The sequence below is a fragment of the Mobula hypostoma genome, chromosome 1 (genome assembly GCF_963921235.1).
Source record: "Mobula hypostoma chromosome 1, sMobHyp1.1, whole genome shotgun sequence".
Lineage (NCBI taxonomy): Eukaryota > Metazoa > Chordata > Chondrichthyes > Myliobatiformes > Myliobatidae > Mobula > Mobula hypostoma.
In genome coordinates, this window is record NC_086097.1 from 24607250 (window position 1) to 24632501 (window position 25252).

General features: G+C 44.0%; 1 protein-coding gene across 27 annotated transcripts in view; it reads left to right on the plus strand.

Annotated features, from left to right (window-relative positions):
* Nucleotides 1-25252, plus strand: part of nrxn3a (neurexin 3a) — a 2332164-nt gene that overhangs the window by 2162928 nt on the left and 143984 nt on the right. For 20 of the 27 annotated variants that reach the window (XR_010017469.1, XR_010017470.1, XR_010017474.1 and 17 more), the window contains one exon: nt 1643-1956. Coding sequence is in view for 22 of the 27 variants with exons in the window: in XM_063044591.1 (XP_062900661.1) it covers nt 1643-1956 (314 nt within the window). In the remaining 5 variants the exon portion in view is untranslated. The remainder of the gene's footprint in view (nt 1-1642; nt 1957-25252) is intronic. The other 7 variants (XR_010017471.1, XR_010017472.1, XM_063044621.1 and 4 more) reach the window with 1 other exon arrangement.

The following is a 25252-nucleotide window of genomic DNA, read 5'->3' on the forward strand; positions in this document are numbered from 1 at the left end:
ACCAGTTTACCCAAGGACGGGCTGAGAGCAGCCCACAAGTGTCACCACATATTCCAGGGCCAATACGACATGCCACGGTGGTCAGCACAGTGCAGCTCACAAATACAGAACAAAGCAAGAAGCAGCAGCAACAACAGAGCTGAACAAGACCGTCTCTACCTGTAAGGAGTTTGTACGTCCTTCCCTTGACCGCGTGGGTTTCCTCCGGGTGCTCCAGTTTCCTCCCACAGTCCAAAGACGGGTTGATAGGTTATAATTTGCCCGGTGATTAGGCTCCGATTAGATCGAGGGTTGCTGGGTGGCACGGCTGAAAGGGCCTGAAGGACCTATTCTGCACTGTACATCAATAAAATTAATTAATAAATAAATAAAAGGCAACAGCAGCAAAATGAGCCCCTTCCCCATCCTCGCTCCCAGAGACACACACACACACACACCAACAAACCCCAATCCAGCCAGGAGCTGGAGATAAAGCTGTTCCACTGATGTTAGCAGCTGTGGGCACAGGAATTTGGCGGGGTACATGAAAGAGAGAAAATATTCTTAATCTATTCTTGACTGTCACTGTCACCATTGCCCTTCACCAGAGGGGCTGCTGAGTCATACAATATGGAAGCAGGCTATTCGGCCCACACGTCCGTGCCAACCACCAACACACTTGGTAAACGCTGGCAGTGACTCTGTTTTCACCACTCTGTCCAGGCATGCATTCCAGCTATTCACTATCTTGTGTCTAAAAATAAGTCACCCTCAAACCCCTTCTGCATCTCTTACCCCTACCTCCTCTGGTTCACTTTTAGTTCACTCCAACAAGGTGGGAGGTTGACCTATCTACACCCCTCATAATTTTATACCTTAGTCATGTTAGCTCTCAACTTCTGTCCAGGGACAAGAGAGCCAGTCTTTGTGTGTCTCTGAGATTCTCCGTCCCAGAGAATGCTGAGTAGTGGAACAGATACTTTGAACGTAGAACAGTACAGCCCAGAAACAGGCTCTATGGCCCACAATATCAAATTAAAGCAGTCCTCCTCTGTGTGTGATCCATATCCTCCATTCCCGGTATAATCACATGTTGATCTAACAGCCTTTTAAATGCCACTGTTGAACCTGCATCCATGGCTACCCCTGATAGCCTGTTCCGGACACCTGCCATTCCTGTGCAAAAAACACTTGCCCACCCATCCCCTTTAAACATTACATAGAAACATAGAAACATAGAAAATAGGTACAGGAGTAGGCCATTCAGCCCTTCGAGCCTGCACCGCCATTTATTATGATCATGGCTGATCATCCAACTCAGAACCCCGCCCCAGCCTTCCCTCCATACCCCCTGACCGCTTCACTTTAAATACATGCCCTCTGGCACTTGACATTTCTACTCGAGAAAAAAAGATTCTGACTGTACAAGTCATAATTTTAATAAAATCAGTTACCTCTCAGATATCCAAAAGTTATATTTTCCCTTTATTGAACGCCATGCTTCAAATGAACTAGCTGATTAGAGAAGTTGCATGTTGTCTGAAAGAGGGAATAGACCTTTATGGCGGGCTAAGATTCCCGTGTGTACAGTATGTGTGAATGAGCGTGCTGTTGGCATTGCGGCCAAATCAGTGAACACGGCATTACCTCTTTCCTTTGGCAGGCCGCATGCTCACCATCTTCAACACCCAGGCCCTGATCACCATCGGGGGGAAGAACAGGAGCCGGCCGTTCCAAGGACAGATGTCTGGTCTTTACTACAACGGCTTGAAAGTTCTCAACATGGCAGCAGAGAGCCACCCCAATGTCAAGGTCAACGGGACGGTGCGGCTGGTGGGAGACGTATCCTCGGTGATTGTCAACCGGCCGTCAGTGACCACCTTGCCAGCCGAAATGTCCACCACCATTATGGCGACCACCACTACCATGGCAACCACCACGGCCAGGAAGGTCCGGGGAACAATGAAGGTCAACCCGGTAATTTCTCTTCTCCGTACCGAGCTGTCTGTTTTGCTGGGGTGTTTCTCAGCTTTGCTTTGTCAGCAGGAAGATCTCCTGTTCCGACATTTCAGTTGGAGCCAGAGAAGGCCACTCTGCCCCTTGAGTCTTGAGCCTCCTGCTGACAATCAAATCACTGAGATCAAGGCTGATCAATATATTAATGCCGTTTTCTCTCTCCTCACAAGCAGTGGATGATTCTGATTCCCACTAATTGGCTGCCTTGCCCATGTTTTAGAACTTCTAATAGCTTTAATAATCTTGAAATCCACGCGACCTAGCTGTTGGATCTTGGATGCTGTTAGATCTTGAAAAGAGTCCTTGTTTGGCTGTTGTTTTAGGTCAGGGTTTATTGAAGTGTTCAAGATTCAAGATTCTTCAATGTCATTTCCAGTACACAAGTGTAAAGGGGAATGAAGTAATTGTTAGTCTGGATCTGATGCAGCACAAAAAAAAACACAATAAGATAAAGAACACAATAATTAAAAAAACGCTAGGTAAGGTATATATACATAAATTGATTGTATGTGACATAAAGTGACTCTAGGCACAGAAATGTCTGTCCATAAGGTGATTCTAACGGGTGATGATAAAGTACTGATGCTGGTTGTGGGTGTAGAGGGGCGGGTTAGTGGGTGGAGGTGTTGATCAGCCTTACTGCTTGGGGGAAGTAACTGTTTTTGAGTCTGGTGGTCCTGACATAGTCTCCTGCCTAATGGGAGTGGGACAAACAGCCCATGAACAGGGTGGGTGGGATCCTTCTTGATATTGCTGCCCTTTCCCTGGCACCTTTCTGTATATTTGGCAGGTAGGCTGGTGCTGGTGATGCGTTGGGCAGATTTGACACCCTGCTGTAGAGCCTCCCTGTGAGCCGCAGTGCAATTTCCATACCGTGCAGTGATGCAGCTCGTTAGCATGCTCTCCACTGCACATCTGGTATGATGTGCATAATCCATCTCTCTTCCGCCTCCTCAGAAGTAGAGGTGTTGGCGAGCTTTCTTGATTGTGTAGGTTGTGCTCTAGGACCATGAGAGGTTGTGCGAGATGTTCACGGCCAGGGATTTGAAACTGCTCACAGTTTCCACTGCTGTGCCACTGACATAAAGAGGGGTGTGTGTGTGGTGTGAGTTCTCCTGAAGTCAATAATCATCTCCTTTGTCTGGTTGACATTGAGGAAGAGGTTATTGGCCTGGCACCAGGCTTCGAGCTCTTCCACCTCCTCCCTGAAGGCCATCTTATCATAGTCGTGTCATCGGCAAACTTGACAATGTGATTTCTCAGGTGTTTGGCCGTGCAGTCGTGAGTGAGCAGAGTGTACAGCTACGGGCTCAGCTCACAGCTTTTGCTGGGGGGGGCGGGCACCCATGTTGGGGAGGGAGAAGCGGCTGTGCATCCTGACTGTCTGAGGTTTGTTGGTTGGGAAGGTTACAAATGGAATGAAATTGAAGTTGATTTATTAGTGCTAAATGAACTAAAATGCAGTGAAAAGCTTGTCTTGCATGCTGCTTTTACAGATTAATTCATTACTTAGTGCATTAAGGTAGTACAAGGCAAAACAATAACAAAACATAGAAAAAAAATGTAGCAGCTACACATAAAATGGAGTGTATGTGAACAATAAGGTACAAGGTCATAACAAGGTAGATTGTGAGGTCAAGAGTCCACCTTATTGTACTAATCATGCAGTGATAAGGTGTTTGTCCAAACTAAAATGATTGAGCCATATATGCTTCCTGGAGTTTATAAGAATAAGAGACATCTCAATTAATAATGAAGGACTAACAGCATATCAGGGATTCCTAATCTGAAGTCCATGCACCCCTTGCTTAATGGTATTAGCCCATAGCATAATAAACATTGGGAATCCCTGGCATGGATGGTGACAGAATGTTTCCTTAGGCTGTCAAACCTAGAATTACCAGGCATGCTCCCAGAATAAGGGCAGTTGGGCTCTGCAAAGGCAAAGAGTAAATCTTTGTAATACCCTGATGGCTTTTGGATCATCAAATCTGAGACAGAGTCAACTGTTCAGTACATAAACTGGCCTTTCAGAACACCGAGCCCACACCAGTTATCAACCATACATAAACGCTCCTCCCGCTTTATATTCAACACAAGAGGTTCTGCAGATGCTGGAAATCTGGAGCAACAAACACAGCATGCAAAAAGCCCCACTGTCTGGGCCATGCTCTCTTCTCGCTGCTGCCATTGGGCAGGAGGTACAAGAACCTTAGGTGCCACACCACCGGGTTCAGGAACAGTTATTAACCTTTAGTGATGAGGTTCCTGAACCAATGTGGATAACCTCACTCACCTCATCACTGAATTGATTCCACAAGCCAAAGAACTCACTTTCAAGGACTCACGTTCTCAGTGTTATTTATTTATTATTTTAAATATTTGCGCAGTTTGTCTTCTTTTGCACATAGGTTGTTTGTCAGTCTTTGTGTGTAGTTTTTCATTGATTATATTGTATTTCTTTGTTCTATTCTTAATGCCTGCAAGAAAGTGAACCTCAAGGCAGTATATGGTGATATTTTCATGCTTTGATAATAAATTTACCTTGGTCTTTCTTCAGGAGTCTCCCCACATTTCCATCAACCTCCCACAGCTTCTACCACAAGAGGCAATATGCAGTGGTCAAAGAACCTAGCAACCCTCACGTCTTTGGTACGTGGGAGAAAAATGTAGACGATCATGGGGAGAACATGCAAACTCCACACAGGCAGCATCCAAAATCACGATCGTACCTTGGGTCTCCAGTGCAGTGAGTTAGCAGATCTGCCAATGGTACCACTTAGTGCTGGGTAGATAGAGTGGTACAGAACAAGGGAGAAAGATGAGCCTTGGTTGTTGGATATCAGAACAGGCTCAGGAAACCTCACAACCTACTCTAGTCAGTCCTGATGAAGAGTCTCAGCCTAAATCCTCTCCATAGATGCTGCCTGACCGACAGAATTCCTCCTGCATTTTGTACATGTTGCTCTAGATTTCCAGCATCTCAAAGTTCGAAGTTCAAACCACGTTTATTATCAACGTATGTGTACAATACAGTATACAACTTTGAGATATGTCTCCTTACAGGCAGCCACAAAACAAGAAACCCCAAATAACTTTTTTTTTAAAAAATCCAACAAACACCTAATAAGACCATAAGACCATAAGACAAAGGAGCAGAAGTCGGCCATTTGGCCCATCGAGTCTGCTCCGCCATTTTATCATGAGCTGATCCATTCTCCCATTTAGTCCCACTTCCCAGCCTTCTCACCATAACCTTTGATGCCCTGGCTACACAGATACCTATCAATCTCTGCCTTAAATACACCCAATGACTTGGCCTCCACTGCCGCCTGTGGCAACAAATTCCATAGATTCACCACCCTCAGGCTAAAAAAATTTCTTCGCATCTCGGTTCTGAATGGGCGCCCTTCAATCCTTAAGTCATGCCCTCTCGTACTAGACTCCCCCATCATGGGAAACAACTTTGCCACATCCACTCTGTCTATGCTTTTCAACATTCGAAATGTTTCTATGAGGTCTCCCCTCATTCTTCTAAACTCCAAGGAATACAGTCCAAGAGCGGACAAACGTTCCTCATATGTTAACCCTCTCATTCCCGGAATCATTCTAGTGAATCTCCTCTGTACCATCTCCAACGTCAGCACATCCTTTCTTAAATAAGGAGACCAAAACTGCCCACAGTACTCCAGGTGAGGTCTCACCAGTGCCTTATAGAGCCGCAACATCACATCCCTGCTGCTATACTCTATTCCTCTAGAAATGAATGCCAACATTGCATTTGCCTTCTTCACCACTGACTCAACCTGGAGGCTAACGTTCAGAGAGAAAAAAAAACAAATCATGCAGACAATAAAACCAAACAAGCAACACTCAGAACAAAAGTGAGTCCTCGGACACAAAGCCCAGAGCAAGTCCACAGCCTCAGCCTCCATGCAGTGGAGCGCGAAGCAAACGTTGCGGATCTGCTGGATCTCTTATGGGGGAGAAAAATCTTATTCATTTTCGTTAAGAGAATCTTATATGAAATTAAAATGGAGAGCGATGCAGAATCTCTAGTGTTTACAACCTCGCTCTTGTTCTAATTTGCACTGCCTTCACGCTTCCAACTAAAGGCTAGGTTCAGGAGAACTGCTAATTTCCCTGATTTGAAACCATTGTCGAGCAGCCTCTAACCCCTGTTGGATTACTGACAGCTTGTCAACAGCATTGAATGTTGTTAAACTAATAACCCTGCTTCTGCTGCCTGGAATTAACTATTACTCTCCCAAGAGAAGGAAAAGCTCAGGGGAGACCTAACTGAAGTCTTAGGCTACAAGTGGCACTGATAGAGGAAGTTGTTGGTGAGCTAGTAATACGAGGATACTGGTTAGTGTAATTAGGTAAAGAAGTAGGAGGGAGGTGAGGGGAATTTTCTTTTTTTTTAATTCAGCAAGTATCCACAATCTGGGATGCACTCTCCAATTCCATAATGAATCAAGTTCAGGAAAAGGAATTTGAAGGGGAAAGGGCTGAGGAAAGACCAGCAAACAGTGAATGGTGAAATCAGTCATAGCATCACAGAATAATACAGCACAGAAACAGGCCCTTCAGCCCATCTCATCCATGCCAACCAAGGTACCCATCTAAACTGGTCCTATTTAGCTGCATTTGGCCAATATACTCCTCTAAACCAAGGGTTCCCAACCTCTTATTATGTCATGAAACCCTCTCATTAACTGTGTGGTCCAGCTTGGGAATGAAACACTGCTCTAAACCATTCCTATCCACACGCCTGTCAAAGTGTCTTTTAAATGTTGTTACTGTACCTGCCGCAACCAGTTCCTTGGGCAGCTTCTTCCATATATGGACCACCCTCTGCGTGAAGAAGTTGCCATGTAGGTTCCTATTCAATCTTTCCCCTCCTGCCTTAAACCTACAACCTCTAGCTGTGATTTACCAGCTGACTTCATTTGGTGTAGAGTTCAACATGGACCTTAAATTCATTTTAATTCAGTGATGGAATGTGGGCAGTGGTCAGGCCAATGTTTAATACCCATCCTTGATCACGCTGGACAAAATGGTGGTGCATTTGGATTCAGATCCAGCAACAATAAATGAAGAGGAATAAGTTTCCCTCAGTAGAGTTTGAGACATGGGAGGGGTTAAGAGGGAGAACCTGGAAGTGGTAACTTTCCCTTGTGTCTGCTGCTTTGACCCTCTGAGTTACAGAGATCTTGAGATTGGGGAGGTGTTGGAGAGATCTTGTCAAGTTCCTGCATGCACTTTGTAAAAAAAAGTTCAAAGTAAATTTATCATTGAAGTATGTATAGCTTGAGATTCATTCTCCTGCAGGCATTCAGAGAAGAACAAAGAAATACAATGGAATCAATACAAAACTGCACAAAAACAAAGAATGAATAATAACCAATGTGCAAAAAGAAGACAAACTGAGCAAATACAAAAAAAACCTAGGTAAATAAATAACATTGAGAACATGAGTTGTAGAGCCCTTGAAAGTAAGTCAATAGGTTGTGGAATCGGTTCAGTGTTGAGGTTAGTGAAGTTATCCACGCTAGCTCAGGAGTTTCATGGATGAAGTGTAATATCTGTTCCTGAACCTGGTGGTGTGTATCCTAAGGCTCTTGTACCTCCTTCCAATGGTAGCAGTGAGAAGAGAGCATGGCCTGGATGGTGAGGATCCTTGATGATGGATGCTGCTTTCTTGTGGCAGTATGCCTTGTAGATGTGCTCAATGATGGGAAGATCTTTGCCTGTGACGCACTGGGCTGTACGCTTTTCCATTCTTGGGCATTGGTGAGGGAAAGAAATCCCACACCACAATTAAGTCTTCTCCCAACCTCAGCACCTCTTAAGCACTGAACTTCTAATAACGTGTCCTTTTACGTGTGGTCACTGTTAAAATAGAGAAGCCTGGCACCTGTTTATTGAACAAGAAATTCCCTTATTTGGCAATGTGGTAACATCCAGATCACAAGCTTAAGAGGTTGAAGGAAAAAGGGGGAAGATGTTAAAAGGAGCTGAGGGAAAACTCCCTCACACAAAGTTTGATGATTATAAAACAAGCTGCCAGAGGAAGCTATAGAGGTGGGTACAGCTACAACATTTTTATATCTATATTAGTAATCTGGAAAATAATGTTGTAAACTTGATCAGCAAGTTTGTGGATGACACCCGGAATGGGGTGTGGTAGACAGTGAAGAAGGCTACTACAGCTTGCGCTGGGTTCTGGACCAGCTAGAATTTAATGCGGAAAAGTCTGAGCTGCTGCATTTTAGTAGGACAAACGAGGGTGGGACTTCACTATGTAAGTATGGTACTGAGGAGTGCCGCAAAACAAAGCAAGATTCATAATTCCTTGAAAGTGGCGTCACAGGTAGCTAGGGGTTATAAAGAAAGCTTTTCTCACATTAGCCTTCATAAATTATTATGTTGAATACAGGAAAAGAGATGTTATATTAAAATTGTGTAAGATGCTGGTGAGACAAAATTTGGAGCATTGTGTGCAGTTCTGGTCACCTGCCTGCATGAAGGATACCAATAAGATTGAAAGAGTACAGAGAAAATTTGCAAGGATGTTTGGACTTGAAGACCTGAGTTATAGGGAAAGGTTGAAAAGGTTAAGACTTTATTCCCTGGAGCATAAGAAAATGAGAGGAGATTTGATAGATGTATGCAAAATTATGAGGGATGCAGATACAGTTAATGCAAACAGGCTTTTTCTGCTGAGGCTGGGAGAGACATGAACTAGAGGTCATAGGTTAAGGGTGAAAGGTGACATATTTAAGGGGATCCTGAGAGGGAAGTTTTTCACTCAAGGGGTGGTACAAGTACTGAAAAAGCTGCCAGAAGAAGTGGTAGATGCAGGTTCGATTTCAACATTTAAGAGAAGTTTGGATGATTAAACGGATGGGCGTTATAGAGGGCCATGTGTGGGCCAATGGGACCAGGCAGAATAACAGTTTGGCATGGACAAGATGGACCAAAGGGCCTGCCTATGTAGAGTAGTGACCCAAGGGCACTTAGATGGGTACATGGTTAGAAAGTTGGAGAGATCTGGGCCAATTGTAGGCAAGTGGATCTAGACTGGATAAACATCACGGTCAGCATGAACAAGCTGGGCCAAAGGGCTTTTCCCTTGAGACTCAGAGTATTCTCTTACCCCTCACACCCTATCCTTTCTCGTGAGCTTATCCAGCCGCTCCTGGGGAACTGAGTTTTACAATCCAACCATGCTTAATAATTTGTTGTATTGATAAGCAGAAGATTCATATTTAAGGCCCTGGTTGTCCAACCCCCTTCCCTATGTTCAGCCTTCAAGACCTGGTTACAGCTTTAACCCACGTATCTATCAGATGCCCCTGTGGCAGTTCCCAGGTTTGCTCATTCTTTCCCAATGAATCTAACCACTTTTCCAGCCTTGTTCTTGTAAGTAGAACCTAGAACAGTGCACAGTGTTGTGTTGATCTATATAAACCAACTCCATGGTCAATCTAATCCTTCCCACCTACTCAGCCTACTGCCCCCCGTGTTAATTACATCCACGCGCCAATCTTTTTTAAAATGTCCCTATTGTATCAGCCTCTAGCACCACCCCTGGCAGTGCATTCCAGGCACCCACCAGATTCAGATACGGATTTATTTATCACATGTGTATTGAAGCATACTTCGGAATACATCGTTTGGGTTAACAATCAGCAACTTGGCTGGAGCCCACGAAGCCACCACACATTGCGGTACCTACGTAGCATGCCTGACAAACTTGGTGTAAAAGCTGACCTCTGACTTCTCCCCTCCTCTTTCCTGTGCCCACCTTAAAACGATGTCCTCTGGTATCGGCAGTTTTACTCTTCTCTTTCTCCAGTGATTTGAGTACTGACAGCTCACTCAGGAGCAAAGTTCTTGGGTGCTATCTCTTCAGTTTAACGTTCTGGAAGTGAGTGAGATCTATGGAACGGTTTCCAAGCCATGAAGTTGTATTATTATAACAGTGCCATAAGCACTCTTTTACTGAGAGACAATAAATGTCAGGGGATTTGACAAACATTCTCAGCATGACTGCGACCAATCCCAAAATGTATTCAGTATCTCTGGGCTCTTCACAGTGTATATTAAAGCAATAACTCTTCCCAGGCAGCTTGTGGTTTTTGGAGGTTAGAGATGAAAAAAGGACTCAGTGCGGCTAATGGTGGGGATTCTAGCTTCAGTGGGCCCCTAAAAGCCTAAACATTATAATTAACTGACAAAGTGTGAGGGGCCTAACTAAGATGGAACACCAAATAGAGCCGTAATGGCACTGAGTGAAGCATCGCTTCAGGTTACGTGTCTGCCAGTCTTCCCAGAACGAATGGTGTTACATGCCAGGGTTCATGAATTGCGGTTTTATTGCTTATCACTTTTAGAACATGGAACACAGAATGGAAACAGATACAGACACACTGATCCACATACTTTTGAATATGGGATACAGAACATAGTACAGGCATTCAGCCCACAAAGTTGTACCAATCCTTTAACGCACTCCAAAATCTATTTACTGTTCACTCCCACATAACCTTCTATTTTTCTTTCATCCATGTACCTATCCAAGAGTCTCTTAAATGTCTCTGATGTATCTGCCTCTACCTGGATGTACTCACCACTGTCTGTGTAAAGAACTTAACTCTGACATCCGCCCCCCACCCCCCCATACTTTCCTCCAGTCACTTTAAGGTTATGCCCCCTGGTATTAGCTATTTCTGGCCTGGGGAATAGACTCTGTCCACTTTATCTATGCCTTTAAATGCTTTTAAACCAACCAACTCCTCATCACACACACACACACACACACACACACACACACACACACACACTCACACAACTCCTCATCTCTCTCTCTCTCACACACACACACACACACACACACACACACACACAACCTTAGAACATAGAAGACTACTGCACAGCACAGGGCCTTTGGCCCACAATGTTGTGCTGACGTTTTAAGTTACTCTAAGATCAATCTAACCCTTCCCTCCTCCATTGCTCTCCAGTTTTCGATTATCTATGTGCCTTTTTCTTAAATGACCCTGTATCTGCCTCTACCAGCACCCCTGCCAAGGTGTTTCCACACACTCACCACTCCTTATGTAAAGAAACTTACCTCTGACATCTCCCCTATACTTTCTGCTTAATACCTTAAAATTATACCCTCATGTATTTCCATCCATGCCTGTCTACTTGCTCTATGCATCTTCTCATCTTGTACACCTCTATCAAGTCAGCTCTTATCCTCCTTCACTCCAAAGAGAAAAGCCCTATCTCAATCAACCTATTATCATAAGACATGCTCTCCAGTCCAGGCAGCATCCTGGTAAATCTCCTCTACACACTCTCTGACACTCTCTGAAGTCTCTATGCTCTTCCTATAATGAAAAGGCAATCAAAACTGAACATAATATTCCACAGTCCCACATACAGACATAGAGACACATACACAGAGACTCAGACAGATACATGTATAGGTAATACACACATATATTTACACACTCAGAAACAGACATAAACACACACGCACACATACATAAACATGTGGGACACATGCGTACGCGTGCACCAACCTTGTTGCTCCTTGCGTAGAACAAAGGTTCAGTGCAGTCTCTTTGTCATAAACACGAATGATTCTGCTGGTGAAGGATGACAGCCCAAAACATTAACTCTTTCTTCCGCTCCATAGCTGCTGCCTGACTTGCTGAACATTTTATGTGTGTTGTTCCGTCTCTTCAACCCTTCTTCAATGCATTTGGAGTATTGTATAAGACAGGCTTCTCTTCGTTTCACTTCATTTCAACAGCAACAAGAGCATCAGATTCAGGTTTATCCATTAAATTGGCAATAAGATGAATCTGATTTTCATCTTATCTTCTGTAAACTCAGTGCACATAAGCAATCTACAATGCACAAATACATTACAGCCTCCTGAAGCATTATCGTTCAGCAACCCTCATGCAGAATAATAGAAACAGACACTCTCAACAGAAATAGAAGCAAGTCTTGAATTCACCTTATGCTCTGGCTAATGTTAAGTACTCTCATTCTTTTGAAATGTGTGCATTCACGCATGTGTCTCTCTATATCTGTGTGTGTGTTTATTTCATTGTGTCTGTGTGTGTGTATGTTTATGTCCGTGTGTTTGTCTGTGTCTGCATATGTGTGTGTGTGTGTGTGTGTGTGTACATGTGAAAGTGTCTGTATGTGGGTTGAGCCGAGCATGGGTTTGCATGTTTGTAGGTGTCTCTGTATCTGTGTGCATCTCTGGATTTGTATATCTGCACCCATTTTTGTGTGTCTCTAGATGTCAGCATTTTCTACATACATTATGTGTCCCGATGAAGGGTCTCAGCCTGAAATGTCTTTATTCCTCTCCCCAGATGCTGCCTGACCTGCTGAGTTTCCCCTGCATTTAGTGTGCATTACTCTGGATTTTCAGCATCTACAGAATCTCTTGTGTTTATGTGTGCACGTATTTTGTGTTGGGATTTATGTCTGTCTGTGCACGTGCTTGAACATACCAATGTACACACCAACATATGCAGTAAGGACAAGATGCCATTCAATAACTCAAAGCTGCTCCATTCTTATGAAGATCTTGGTTGGCCTGATTGTAATTTCAACTCCACACTCCTGTCTATCCACAGTAATCTTTCACCCCTTGCTTCTCAAGGATCTACTTCCAACATAAAAATATCCTCCACTCTGCTCCCTCAGAGTTTCAAACAAAAGAGTTACAAAGACTGATGGACCTCTGAGACGAGAAAAGAAATGTCACCCCTTCTGTGCTCTAAATGCGATTCCTTTTACTTGGTTTTAGATTCTTCTGCAAGAGTAAACATTCGCTCTAAGTCCACCTTGTCAAAACTCATGCTTCAATCGAATTTTATTTTTATTTTATTTAGAAGTACAGCAAGTGATAGGCCCTTCCGGCCCATGAGCCCGCAACACCCATTGCGCCCATGTGACCAATTAAACAACTAACACGTACAACTTTGGAAAGTTGGAGGAAACTGGATCACCTGGAGAATGTACAAACTCCTTACAGACAGCAGCAGGAAATGAATCCAGGCTGTGGGTACTGTCATGCCTCACACCAGGGCTTCCCAACCTTTTTTTACGCCATGGAGCCCTACCATTAGTGGTGAGTCTGTGGAATTTATTGCCACAGGAGACCGTGGAAGCCAAGTCATTGGGTATATTTAAGGCAGAGGTTGAGAGGTTTTTGATTAATCAGGGCATGAAGGCAAAAGATCAAGACTGAGAGGGAAATGGATCAGCCATGATGAAATGGTGGAACAGACTTGATGGGCCAAATGGCCTAATTCTGCTCCTGTAATTTATGGTCTTATGGTCTTGTTAACCGATGGGTCCGTGGACCCCAGATTGGAAATCACTGTATTACTCTAACCACTGTGTTACTTTGACACTCGTGCTCTCTATCATTCTGTGTCATTCTTTGAAACAGCATGGGTACAAGTCTAATCTGCCCATCCTTTCCTCATAAGACTACATGCCCATACCAGAGAGCAGTTTGGTAAATTTCCTGCAAACAGCTTCCACCATATTGGCATTTTTCATCAAATGAGGAAACCAGTGCAGTACATAAATGCTAGATTCTACAGATGATGGAAATCCAGAGCAACACACCCAAAATGCTGGAGGAACACAGTAGCTCAGGCAGCATCTATGGAGAGGAATAAATAATTGACATTTTGGGCCAAGACCCTTCATCAGGACTGTAAAGCAGGGGGCTACAATACAGAATAAGAGCATGGGGATGAAGTAAGAAGCTGGGAAGTGATAGGTCAAGGAAAGGATAAATGGCTGAAGAAGAAGGAATCGGATAGGAAAGGAGAGTGGACCATGGGAGAAAGAGAAGGTGGAGGGGAACCAGAGGGAGGTGATAGGCAGGTGAGAATGAAAGTGGTAAGAGGGAGGCCAGAATGGGGAATGGCAAAAGAGAGAAGTTGGAACAAAGTTGTTATGGGACAATCCCCTAACAATAAACAATTCTGTTGGCTCTCACAAATACTTCATTACTTTCAAAGTGCAGTTAGTACATTCAGTTTAATTGCTGTTATTGGCAAGGTACAAACATCAATATGTAAAGAGGAAATAGCTATTCATGAATATAATTAAACATAGTCATCATCAAGGTCAAAATAAAATCATTACTGATATACATATATGCCATCAGTTACTACCCTGAGATTCATTTTCTTGCAGGCATTTACAGGAAAATGAGAAATACAACAGAATGTATGAAAAAATATATATAAACAAAGACTGACAAATAACCAATGAGCAAAAGGAGACAACTTGTAAAATTTAAAAATAAATAAATAATACTGAGAGCATGAGTAGTAGAGTCCTTGAAAGAATCCATTCAGAGTTGAGGTGAGGGAAGTTATCCAGACTGGTTCAGGAGCCTTATGGTTTTAGGGTAATTACTGTTCCTGGCCCAGTGATAGTAGCAAGAACAGTGGCTGGCCTGGATTGTAGGGGTCCTTGATGATGGATGCTGCTTTCTTGTGGCAGCGCTCCTTGTAAATGTGCCCAGTGGTGGGGAGCGCTCAAAGTGGTTTTATGAAAGGTAAATTTATTCAGATTCTATGAGGAGTTCCTGTAAAAGTCATTTGACAACATGCCACATATGAGTGGTTCATAAATTAAAAGTCTATTGAAAGAAGCGTGTTAGAATAGACTGAAAACTGGCTGTCTCATAGAAAGAAGAGAGATGGTATAAATGGGTCCTTTTAAGACTGAAAGACGTTAGCTAGTTGTGTACTACAGGGCTAAGTTCTTGGCCCACAATTAGCATTGGTATTTGTTTATTATCTTCACATATACCAAGCTACAGAGAAAAGGTTACCTTGCGTACTGTTCATACAGATCAGATCATTACACAGTAGTCTGGGCTAGAATAAGATAAACTACGAAGTAAATTTATTATTAAGGTACATATATGTCACCATATGCAGCCCTGAGATTCGCTTTCTTGCGGGCATGCTCAGTAAATCCAAGAACCATAATAGAATCAGTGAAAGACTGCATCCAACAGGATGGACAAGCGACCAGAATCAGAATTAGAATCATGTTTAATATCACTGGTGTATGTCACGAAACTTATTGACTTAGCAGCAAAATTGTTAAATAGATAAATAAGTAGTGCAACATAGAAATAAAAAGGAGTGAGGTAGTGTTCATGGGTTCAATGTCCATTCAGAAATCACATGGCAGAGGGGAAGAAGCTGTTGAGGGTGTTTGCCTTTATGCTTCTGTACCTCCTTCCTGATGGTAGTAGTGAGCACAAGGCATAACTTGGGTGATGGGGGTTCTTAATGATAGATGCCACTTTCATAAGGCATCGCTGTTTGAAGGTGTCCTGGATACTACAGATCTTATTGCCCATGATGGAGCTGACTAAGCTTACAACTCTCTGCAGCTTACTTCGATCCTATGCAGTAACAGCCCCCCACCCCTCATACCAGACGGTGATGCAGCCAGTTAGAATGCTCTCCATGGTACATCTGTAGAAAATTTCAAACGTTTTTGGTGACGTACCAAATCTCCTGAAACTCCTCATGAAGTATAGTCGCTGTCTTGCCTTCTTTATAACTGCATTGATATATTGGGTCCAGGTTACGTCCTCAGAGATATTAACACCTAGGAATTTGAAATTACCCACTCTCTCCACTTCTGATCCCTCTATGAGGACTGCCTCGTCTTACCATTTCTGAAGCTCACAAACAGTTCTTTGGTCTGACTGATGTTGAGTGAAAGGTTGTTGCTACACCGTCATCAAACTAGTCGATATATCTCGCTCCTGTACGCCCTCTCATCACCATCTGAAATTCTGCCTACAATGGTTGTAACATCAGCAAATTTATAGATGGCATTTGAGCTGTGCCTAGCCACACAGTCATGGGTGCAGAAAGAATAGAGCAGTTTGCTCAGCACACTCCTGAGGTGCAGCAGTGGTGAACGTTAGCGAGGTGGAGATGTTACTTCCAGTCTGCATAGATTGTGGTCTTCCAGTTAGGAAGGCGAGGGTCCGGTTGCAGAGGGACGTTCAGAAACCCAGCTTCAGGACCTTTTTTGATCAAAACTGTGTTACAAGCTGAGCTGTAGTCAACAAACAGTTGTAGTTTTATTCTCCCTTTCTAGTGTGCAAATGACAATAAACTGCAAATACAAAAGAAAGAAAAAGAAATAATAAATAAATATCAAGAACATGAGAGGAAGAGTTCGTAAAAGTGAGTCCAGGGGCTGTGGGAGCAGCTCATGATGGGGCGAGTGAAGTTGAGTGACATTATCCCACTGGTTCACAGTGGAGAGCAGGTAAACAGTTAAATGCAAGATACATTATGGAAGCAATCTAAACCTGCACATGATATGAAAGCAGGTGGAAGGGCATGTTGTGATAAAGATAATGTGATTCTGTAAAAAGATATACTGTAGATAAACTGAATGATCGGGTAAAATTCTGGCAAACGAAGTTTAATGTGGGACAAGCCTGTACAGTACAGTAGTGTAATGGTTAGCACAATGTTTGACAGCACTAACAACCTGGATTCAATTCCCTCAACCATCTGAAAGGAGGTTCTACGCTCTCCCCATAGCGATGCGGGTTTCCTCCAGGTGCTTCACTTTCCTCACACATTCCAAAGACATATGGGTTAGTATGCCATGCTATGTTGGCGCCGAAAGCATGCCAACACTCGCAGGCTGCCCCAGCACATCCTCGTACTGTGTTGGTCATTGATATAAATGACACATTTCCTTGTATGTTTCAATTTTGTTATGTGCATGTGACAAATAAAGCTAATCTTATCTAGATCCTGCATTTCTGTAAGAGAAATCCAAAAGCAGGTTACCATCTAAATGGACAGGGACTGTTAGACAGGTTACAGAGAGACCCAAATGTTCTGGGGAATAAATTGCCTACAGCTGGCAGGCAAGTCCAGCAGGTAGTTAAGAAGGCAAATGGCAATTTTGACCTTCATTACAAAGGGGTCGGGGTTTAAAAATAGAGGTTTTGTTGCATTGTTACAGGGTATTGTTGAAGCAACACCTGGAATCTTACACACAGGTTACGGAGAAATGACCTAGAAGAGGAGTTGAAGCCAGGATAGATGAGCCAGGATTATATTGAATGATGGGACAAGCTTAAAGGGGCCTGACGGCTTTTCTCTGCTCCTAATTGTGTGTGTGTGTGTGTGTGTGTGTGTGTGTGTGTGTGTGTGTCTGAATATGTGGAAGTTCCTTTATGTTTGCAAGTTTTTTGGCTCTTCTTTACCTCACTGTTGAAATATTCTCGAAATTCTTGGAATTTTAACCATCAGGAAAGATTAGTTTCATCCATGTTATTTACCCCATAGGAAGAATCCATTCATTCCATTGAGTACAGAAACCTATTAATGCTCCACATGAGCCTCCCCTCTCCCAATCTCTCCCCATTCCTCCACTTCATGGTAAGACTATTACGCACCTTGACAATAAGTCCAAGGCAGTCAATGCAAGGGTTAACCTCCATGTCCTGAATGGGGTGGACTAAGGGAGGTTGCAGCCCAGCAGGGCAATGGGTCTTTATCTAAGTTGTCTGTAAATCTGGATGTTTTGAACTTACAAGCAAAAAGTTTTAGATGTAAATTAAATCTTGATAAGAGAAATGCGTGTGAGAAAAGTTGTCTGGTGCATTTCAGACATAAATGTGTTGGAATGGAGTGGCTTTGGCAGCTTGTTGATTGTGTTTATCTCAGTTTATACTGATAACGAATATTGCCCTGTCCAAGCGTGCTCAGCAAGGTGAAATGTAGTCATTGACAGTAGAGGTGTCTGTGAGTTAATGGAAAGTGCAGAGGGAGATAAAGTGGCCAAATGCCAGGGAAATTACTCCCAGCTCAGATGTTGCACGACAGACCTCGGGAAGGAGCTGTGTCTCCTCAGGGCTACTTTCACATTCTGCACAGACGATTTCACAGGACCTGTTGGTGTGTTTGCAGTTGTGAAGCCAAGCTTGCTTAAGAAGAAGGGAAGATTCATGTCTGCACAATAGGAAGTTACAAACAGCACCTGGAAGACTAATGGGATGCTTCATACTGTCAAAATCAGAATCACAGCCTAACGGGATGTTCTATAGCGTTGTAGAGTCATACAGCACAGAGACAGGCTGCCTATAAGCAATGGGAGACCAAGCTCAAACTAGAAGAACAACAGCTCAACCCGGGCAGTCAACAACCCAATGACATGAACATTAAATTCTCTAGTTTCAGGTATCCTCCCCTCCCACCCGTCCCTGTCCATTTCCTCTTGTCATGGTCTTAAACACAAGAGATTCTGCAGATGCTGGAAATCTTGAGCAACACAGAAAATGCTGGAGGAACTCAGAAGGTCAGGCAGTATCTGTGGAGGAGAATAAACAGTCGACGTTTCAGGCTGAGAAACTTCACCAGGACTGGAAAAGAAGGGGAGGAAGCCCAGAATATGTAGGTAAGCAGGAGGGGAAAGAGTACAATCTGGTTGGTCATAGGTGAGTGGGAAGTTGGGATGAATTAAGGAGCTGGGAGTGGATTGGTAGAAGAGATAAAGGACTGAAGAAGAAGGGGTCTGATAGGAGATGTCTCTGGACCGTAGAAGAAAGGGAGAGAGGAGGGGCATCAGAGGGAGGTGATGGGTAGGCGAGTAGAAGAGAAGGTGGTGGCCAGAATGGGGAATAGAAAAAGAGAGGAGGGAGAAGGGAGAAATTGCCAGAAGTTGGAAAAATAAATGTTGATAGCATCAGTTTGGGGGCTACCCGGGCAGAATAGAAGTGTTGCTCCTCCAGCCTGAGTGGAGGCCATGCTCAGACATGTCAGAATGGGAATGGGAACTCTAATAGAGTTGGGTGGCCACTGTGAGACCCTGCCTTTTGTCAGGTGCTCGACGAACTGGTCCCCCAATCTACATCACGTTTCACCAATGTAGAGGAGGCCACGCCTGGAGCACCAGATACAATAGACGACACCTATAGGTTTACAGGTGAAGTGTCGCCTCACCTGGAAAGACTGTTTGGAGCCCTGAATGGTGGTGAGCAAGGAGTGTAGGGGCAGGTGTAGCCCTTGTCACGCAGGGATAAGAGCCAGGAGGGAGATCAGTGGGAAGGAATGAGTGGCAATAGGAGTCTTGGAGAGAGTGATTCCTACAGAAAGATGAGTAGGGGAAGAAGGGAAAATGTGCTTAGTGATAGGATCCCATTGAAGATGACTGCTGATTCAAAGCAGATGTGTAGAAGCTCATCTGTTTCCTCAGAGCAGCACGGTACAACCTTCTGTACTGAGTCCACACATTTCTGCTTCGATTTGAATACAGGCTGGTGGTCTGATTTACCAAATTGTTGGGGAGGGGTGTAGCTCTCTAAGCATCTTTGATGATTGTATAGCAATGTCAAGGGGGGTTAGACCCCTGGTGGAACAGGAGACATGCTGGTAGCATTTTGGTAGCTGGCCTGGTTGAGGTCACTAGTAATGCCGAAGAAGACTTCCAGAGTCTCACATGTCAAGGCCTTGGAGTATCATTCATTGAGGGCAAGCTTCATGCCTGCCCTGGGGGTGGGGTGGTGATGCAGACAGTCATCAGGATAGCTGAAGTGAATTCCTAAGGAAGGTAGTACAGGTGATAGTTCACTGTTAGATATTCCAGGCTTGGGTGCACAGGTATTCACCAGGACCACCATGTCTGAGCACCACAAGGTGTTGATTAGGAAGCAGCCCCCTGCTCCTCCAACTTTGCCCAAGGACAGACTGTGGTCTATCTAGTGAATTGAGAAGCCCTCAAGTCATACAACACAGACAGGTGAAGTGCACATAAGCCATGTTTCAGCGAGACATAGCACACCACAATCCCCCAGCTCTCAGTATAAAATAGTTATCTGAAAAATTCGGATCCCATATTGAGTGTGGAAGACAGTACTGTTCTAGGTCAGGAGATAATGTGCTGTTCCTCAAGGTCATATTGAGATTCATTGCAAAGGCTAAAGGAAGTAACACCATAGGTCGTACAACTGGGAAACAGGTTTCATGGCCTAGCTGGTTCATACCAACAAAGAATCCCATCTAGGCTAGTTCCATTTGCCTGCATTTGGTCCATAGATCTTTAAACACTTCCTATTCATGTACCTGTCCACATGCCCTTTAGTTGCTATTCCATTGTTAAAGGTCAGAGTGGCAGTGGGACAAACAATTAAAATTATAAGCAGTTGGTTGAAGATTTCTCTTCTTGATGAACATTAATGAGCCAGCAAAGTTTAACAAAAAAGCAGATGATGTACTGTAGTTACAACATTAACACAGCGGATTCCAGTTAATTGGGCCATCGGTTAATTGGAAGAAGAAGAATAGCCCTTAACTTGGCAGTGGAGTTATCGGGGAACCGTCATGACAGTGTTTCCGTAGCAAGCTATTCTTGTTTTTACGAGGCCGAGTTGCTACCTCGATGCTCAACCCGACTTGGATTTGAACTTGTTAACCTTCGCTCCGGAGTCCGGCGCTGATATTATTGCGTCACCAAGCGGGACATCGGTTAATTGGGGCAGCCACTTAATTGGGATATCTTTTAGAGAACAAAAACTAATCGTGAAAACAGCCAAGATTCTCTTCATTTTGTTTATTTGGGACACTATACCGCTTAGCTGGGACAGGAGAGTGTTGCCAACCAGTTTCTAACTCGTGTCAGTCACATGTACTTATGTGGCCGTTGGACACTACACTGTGCTTAGAGTGAACAGTTTTTAAATAGTATTGGTTGCATGTTGTTTGTGTTCAAAAAGCTGTCACTGATATTTGGTGAAAATAGCAGTGAAAGACAATTCCAAAACGTTTTGCTCAGGGGTTCAAGCATTCAGGTTTCCAGATGCCGGAAATGGCCCGCGAGGGAAAATGAAATGATTTTCATACCTCAACAAGTTTGAAACTCCGGAAAATTTGAAGGTATCGACAATCATCTTGAATGTTACAATGAAAATGAAATTTGGAGGATGCGATCATCGAAAGCATTGTGTGAAGGCAGTCATTATCTACACTAGGTGTCCGCACTGATTTTGTTCATTTGCAGTCAATCAAAAGACATGGCAGTGGCCACTGGATGAATTCCTCTGTGGAGCTGGAGAATGTCAGCAACTTTAAATTCCTCAATGTTGACATTTCAGAGGACCTGCCTTGGGCTCAGTACGCAAGTCCAATTACAGAGAAAGCTCGGCAGTGCCTCTACTTCCTTTGGAGTTGGCAAAGATTCAGCATGCCATCTAAAACTTTGATAAACTCCTTCAATGTGTGATTGAGAGTATATTGACTGGCTGCATCACAGCCTGGTATGGAAACACCAATGCCCTTGAATAGAAAATCCAACAATAAGTCGTGGACATAGCCCAGTATGGGTAAAGCCCTCCTTACAATGAGCACATCAGTGTTATCACAGGAAAGCCCCATCCACCTTCCGGGACCCCTACCAGCGAGGCTATGCTCTCTTCTTGCTGCTGCCATCAGAAAGAAGGCACAGGAACTTTAGGATTCACACCACCAGGTTCAGAAACAATCCTTACACTTTAACCATCAGGCTCTTGAACCAAAGGGGATAACTTCACTAAATTTTACTTGCCCCATCACTGAACTGTTTCCACAGCCTATGGATTCACTTTCAAAGACTCTTCATCTCATGTTCTTGATGCTTACTGCTTATTTATTTTATTATTATTATTATTATTATTATTTCTTTCTTTTTGTACTTGCATAGTTTTTTATCTTTTGCATACTGATTGTACTCCCAGTTGGTGCAGACTTTCATTGATTCTATTATGGTTATTGGATTTATTGAGTATGTCAGCAAGAAGATCAATCTCAGAGTTGTATATGTTGACAATACGTACTTTGCTAATAAATTTACTTTGAACTTTAAACTTTTGATGTCTATTAGGAGCCAATACACAGTTTTAGAAACGCAAGAAATTCTGCAAATACTGGAAATCCAGAGCAACCACACATAAAATGCTGGAGGAACTCAACAGGTCAGGCAGTATCGATAGAAATGAACAGTCAACATCTTGGGCCAACATGTACTGAAAAGGGGTCTCATCCCAAAACAGCAACTGCTTGTTCATTTCTATGGATGCTGCCTGACTTGCTGAGTTTCTCCAGCATTTTGTATTGTGTTGCTCACAGTTTTATAGTACTGTAGCAGTATTGGTAGATTTCTAAGTTGTTTCGTATTTCATTCAAATGCATAATTTGTAACTCAACTAAATATTAGGTTTGGGTTCTTTTATACCTTTTTACAATTTACAAGAAACTGCGGCTAATTAGGGCAGCTGCTTAATTGGGCCAAGACGTACAGGTCCCAATATGTCTCAATTAACCAGAATCCACAGTACTAAAAATACTGTTTCACATTAAATTCCACAATTTTCTAAATTAATGTGGTACAAAGTCAAAGATCAGAGGTCAACTCTGATTGTCATCTGTGCTGTACATTGAAACATCAAAGCAAACAATGAAATGCGTCATTTGCATCAACAACCAACACAGTCTGGGAATGTGCAAGAGTCACGATGCTTGCCACGCCGACATAGCATGCCCACAGCTCACTGACTCTTTGGAATGTGGGAGGAAACCAGAGCTCCCGGAGGAGACCGATACGCTCGTAGGGAGAACGTGTAAACTGCTTACAGGCAGCATCGGGAATTGAACCACGATCACGGTCACTGGTGCTGTAAAGCATTTGCACTAACGGCCACACTAGCACGCCACTACTGCTGCTTGTTCTATTGCTAATACTGTATGCCATTTCAGCCCAGAGCAAGTCCATGCCTTTGAGTTATTAGAGCATAAGAGGCAGGCTGTATCCCTGAAAACTCTGCTGTCTCAGTAAATGGGTTATGTTAGCAGAAGACAAATCACAGTGCAAGTAAAAACACATTTGTCTGTTGGTGTTGGCTGTAGACGTTTCTAGGTCTCCTGCTTGAGCCTGTGTGTGTTTTTTTCCCATTGTTATAAATAGATTTCAGGCTGTGTTCCACATCCATATAGGGAGGGAATCTCGCAGGGGAATTTCACAGACTTTCTGTGCTGGTGTAACACAAAGGGATGAATCATGTTGTTGAGAGCCATCGTGTCCAGGTCATCATGTTCCAGTCCACGGCACCTGCACATGGAAACACATGAAGCATCTTGCTCCACCATTTGGATCAGGAGTGTTCTGTAAGCTGTTGAGTTAAGAAGGCCTATGTGTTACCTGCCCACTCAGGTTCAAGCTGGTAACCTTGGCAACAACCAACCTGCTGGAGGAACTCAGGAGGTCAAGCAACGTCTGTGGGAGGAAAGCAAGTACCGATGTTCTAGGTTCAGGACTCTTTTCCTCCCACAGGTGCTACTCGAACCATGGAGTTTCTCTAGCAGATTTCTTGTTGCTTCAGATTCCAGCATCTGCAGCCTTTTGTGTCTCCATGGATAAACTTTGACATTCATCTGAACGGGCTTGGTAGCATTTATTAAACTAGTAAGCTTTCTTCATTTTTGTACAGTTATGCACATCTGCTCTCACTCCATCCTCCCGCTACCCCACTAGGAATAGGGTTCCCCTGGTCCTCACCTACCACCCCACCAGCCTCCGGGTCCAACATATTATTCTCCGTAACTTCTGTCACCTCCAAAGGGATCCCACCACTAAGCACATTTTTCCCTCCCCCCTTCTTTCTGCTTTCTGCAGGGATCGCTCCCTATGCGACTCCCTTGTCCATTCGTCCCCCCCCATCCTCCCACTGATCTCCCTCCTGGCACTTATCTGTGTAAGCAGAACAAGTGCTACACATGCCCTTACACTTCCTCCCTCACCACCATTCAGGGCCCCAGACAATCCTTCCAGGTGAGGTGACACGTCACCTGTGAGTCCGCTGGCGTGATATACTGCGTGCAGTGCTCCCGATGCGGGCTTCTATATATTGGCGAGACCCCACGCAGACTGGGAGACCATTTCGCTGAACACCTATGCTCTGACCGCCGGAGAAAGCAGGATCTCCCAGTGGCCACACATTTTAATTCCACATCCCATTCCCATTCTGACATGTCTATCCACGGCCTCCTCTACTGTCAAGATGAAGCCACACTCAGGTTGGAGGAACAACACCTTATATTCCGTCTGGGTAGCCTCCAACCTGATGGCATGAACATCGACTTCTCTAACTTCCGCTAATGCCCCACCTCCCCCTCGTACCCCATCTATTATTTATTTATCTTTTATTATTATTAATTTTTTTCTCTCTCTCCTTTTTCTCCCTCTGTCCCTCTCACTACACTCCTTACCCATCCTCTGGGCTTCCCCCTCCCCCTTTCTTTCTCCCTAGGCCTCCCGTCTGTCCTATGACCCTCTCATATCCCTTTTGCCAATCAACTGTCCAGCTCCTGGCTCCATCCCTTCCCCTCCTGTCTTCTTCTGTCATTTCGGATCTCCCCCTCCCCCTACCACTTTCAAATCTCTTACTATCTCTTCTTTCAGTTAGTCCTGATGAAGGGTCCCGGTCCGAAACGTCGACTGTACCTCTTCCTATGGATGCTGACTGGCCTGCTGCGTTCACCAGCAATTTTTATGTGTGTTGCTTGAAATTCCAGCATCTGCAGATTTCCTCGTGTGTGGCTTGTTATTTTGCTCATTTTTAAGTGCTTTGCTTCAGTTCTTTCTACATGTTTCTTGACTGTGAGAAGTGATTGACAACAAGCAGAAAATACTGGAGGAACACAACAAGTCAGGCAGCATCTGTGGAGAGGAATAAAGAGTGAAAGTTTTGGGCTGGAAAGGAAGGGGGCAGGAGCCAGAATAAGAATGTTACGGGAAGGGATAGGGGTACAAGATGCGGGTAATTGGGGAGCCCAGGTGATGGTGGGGGAGGAGGGATGGAGTAAGAAGCTGGGAGGTGATAGGTAAAGGGCTGAAGAAGAAGGAATCTGACAGAAGAAGATAGTTGACCTTAGAAGGAGGAGGGGAAACAGGCAGAGGTGATGGACAGGTGAGGAGAAGAAAATAGGTGAGAGGGAACCATAATGGGGAGAGAGAAGGAAGGACAGGGGGAAAGATTATTAGAAGTTGGAGAAATTAATGTTAATGCCAGCAGGTTGGAGGTTACCAGATGGAAAATGAGGTGTTGCTTATCTATCCTGAGTTGCCCTCATTATAGTAGTAGAGGAGGCCATGGATAGACATG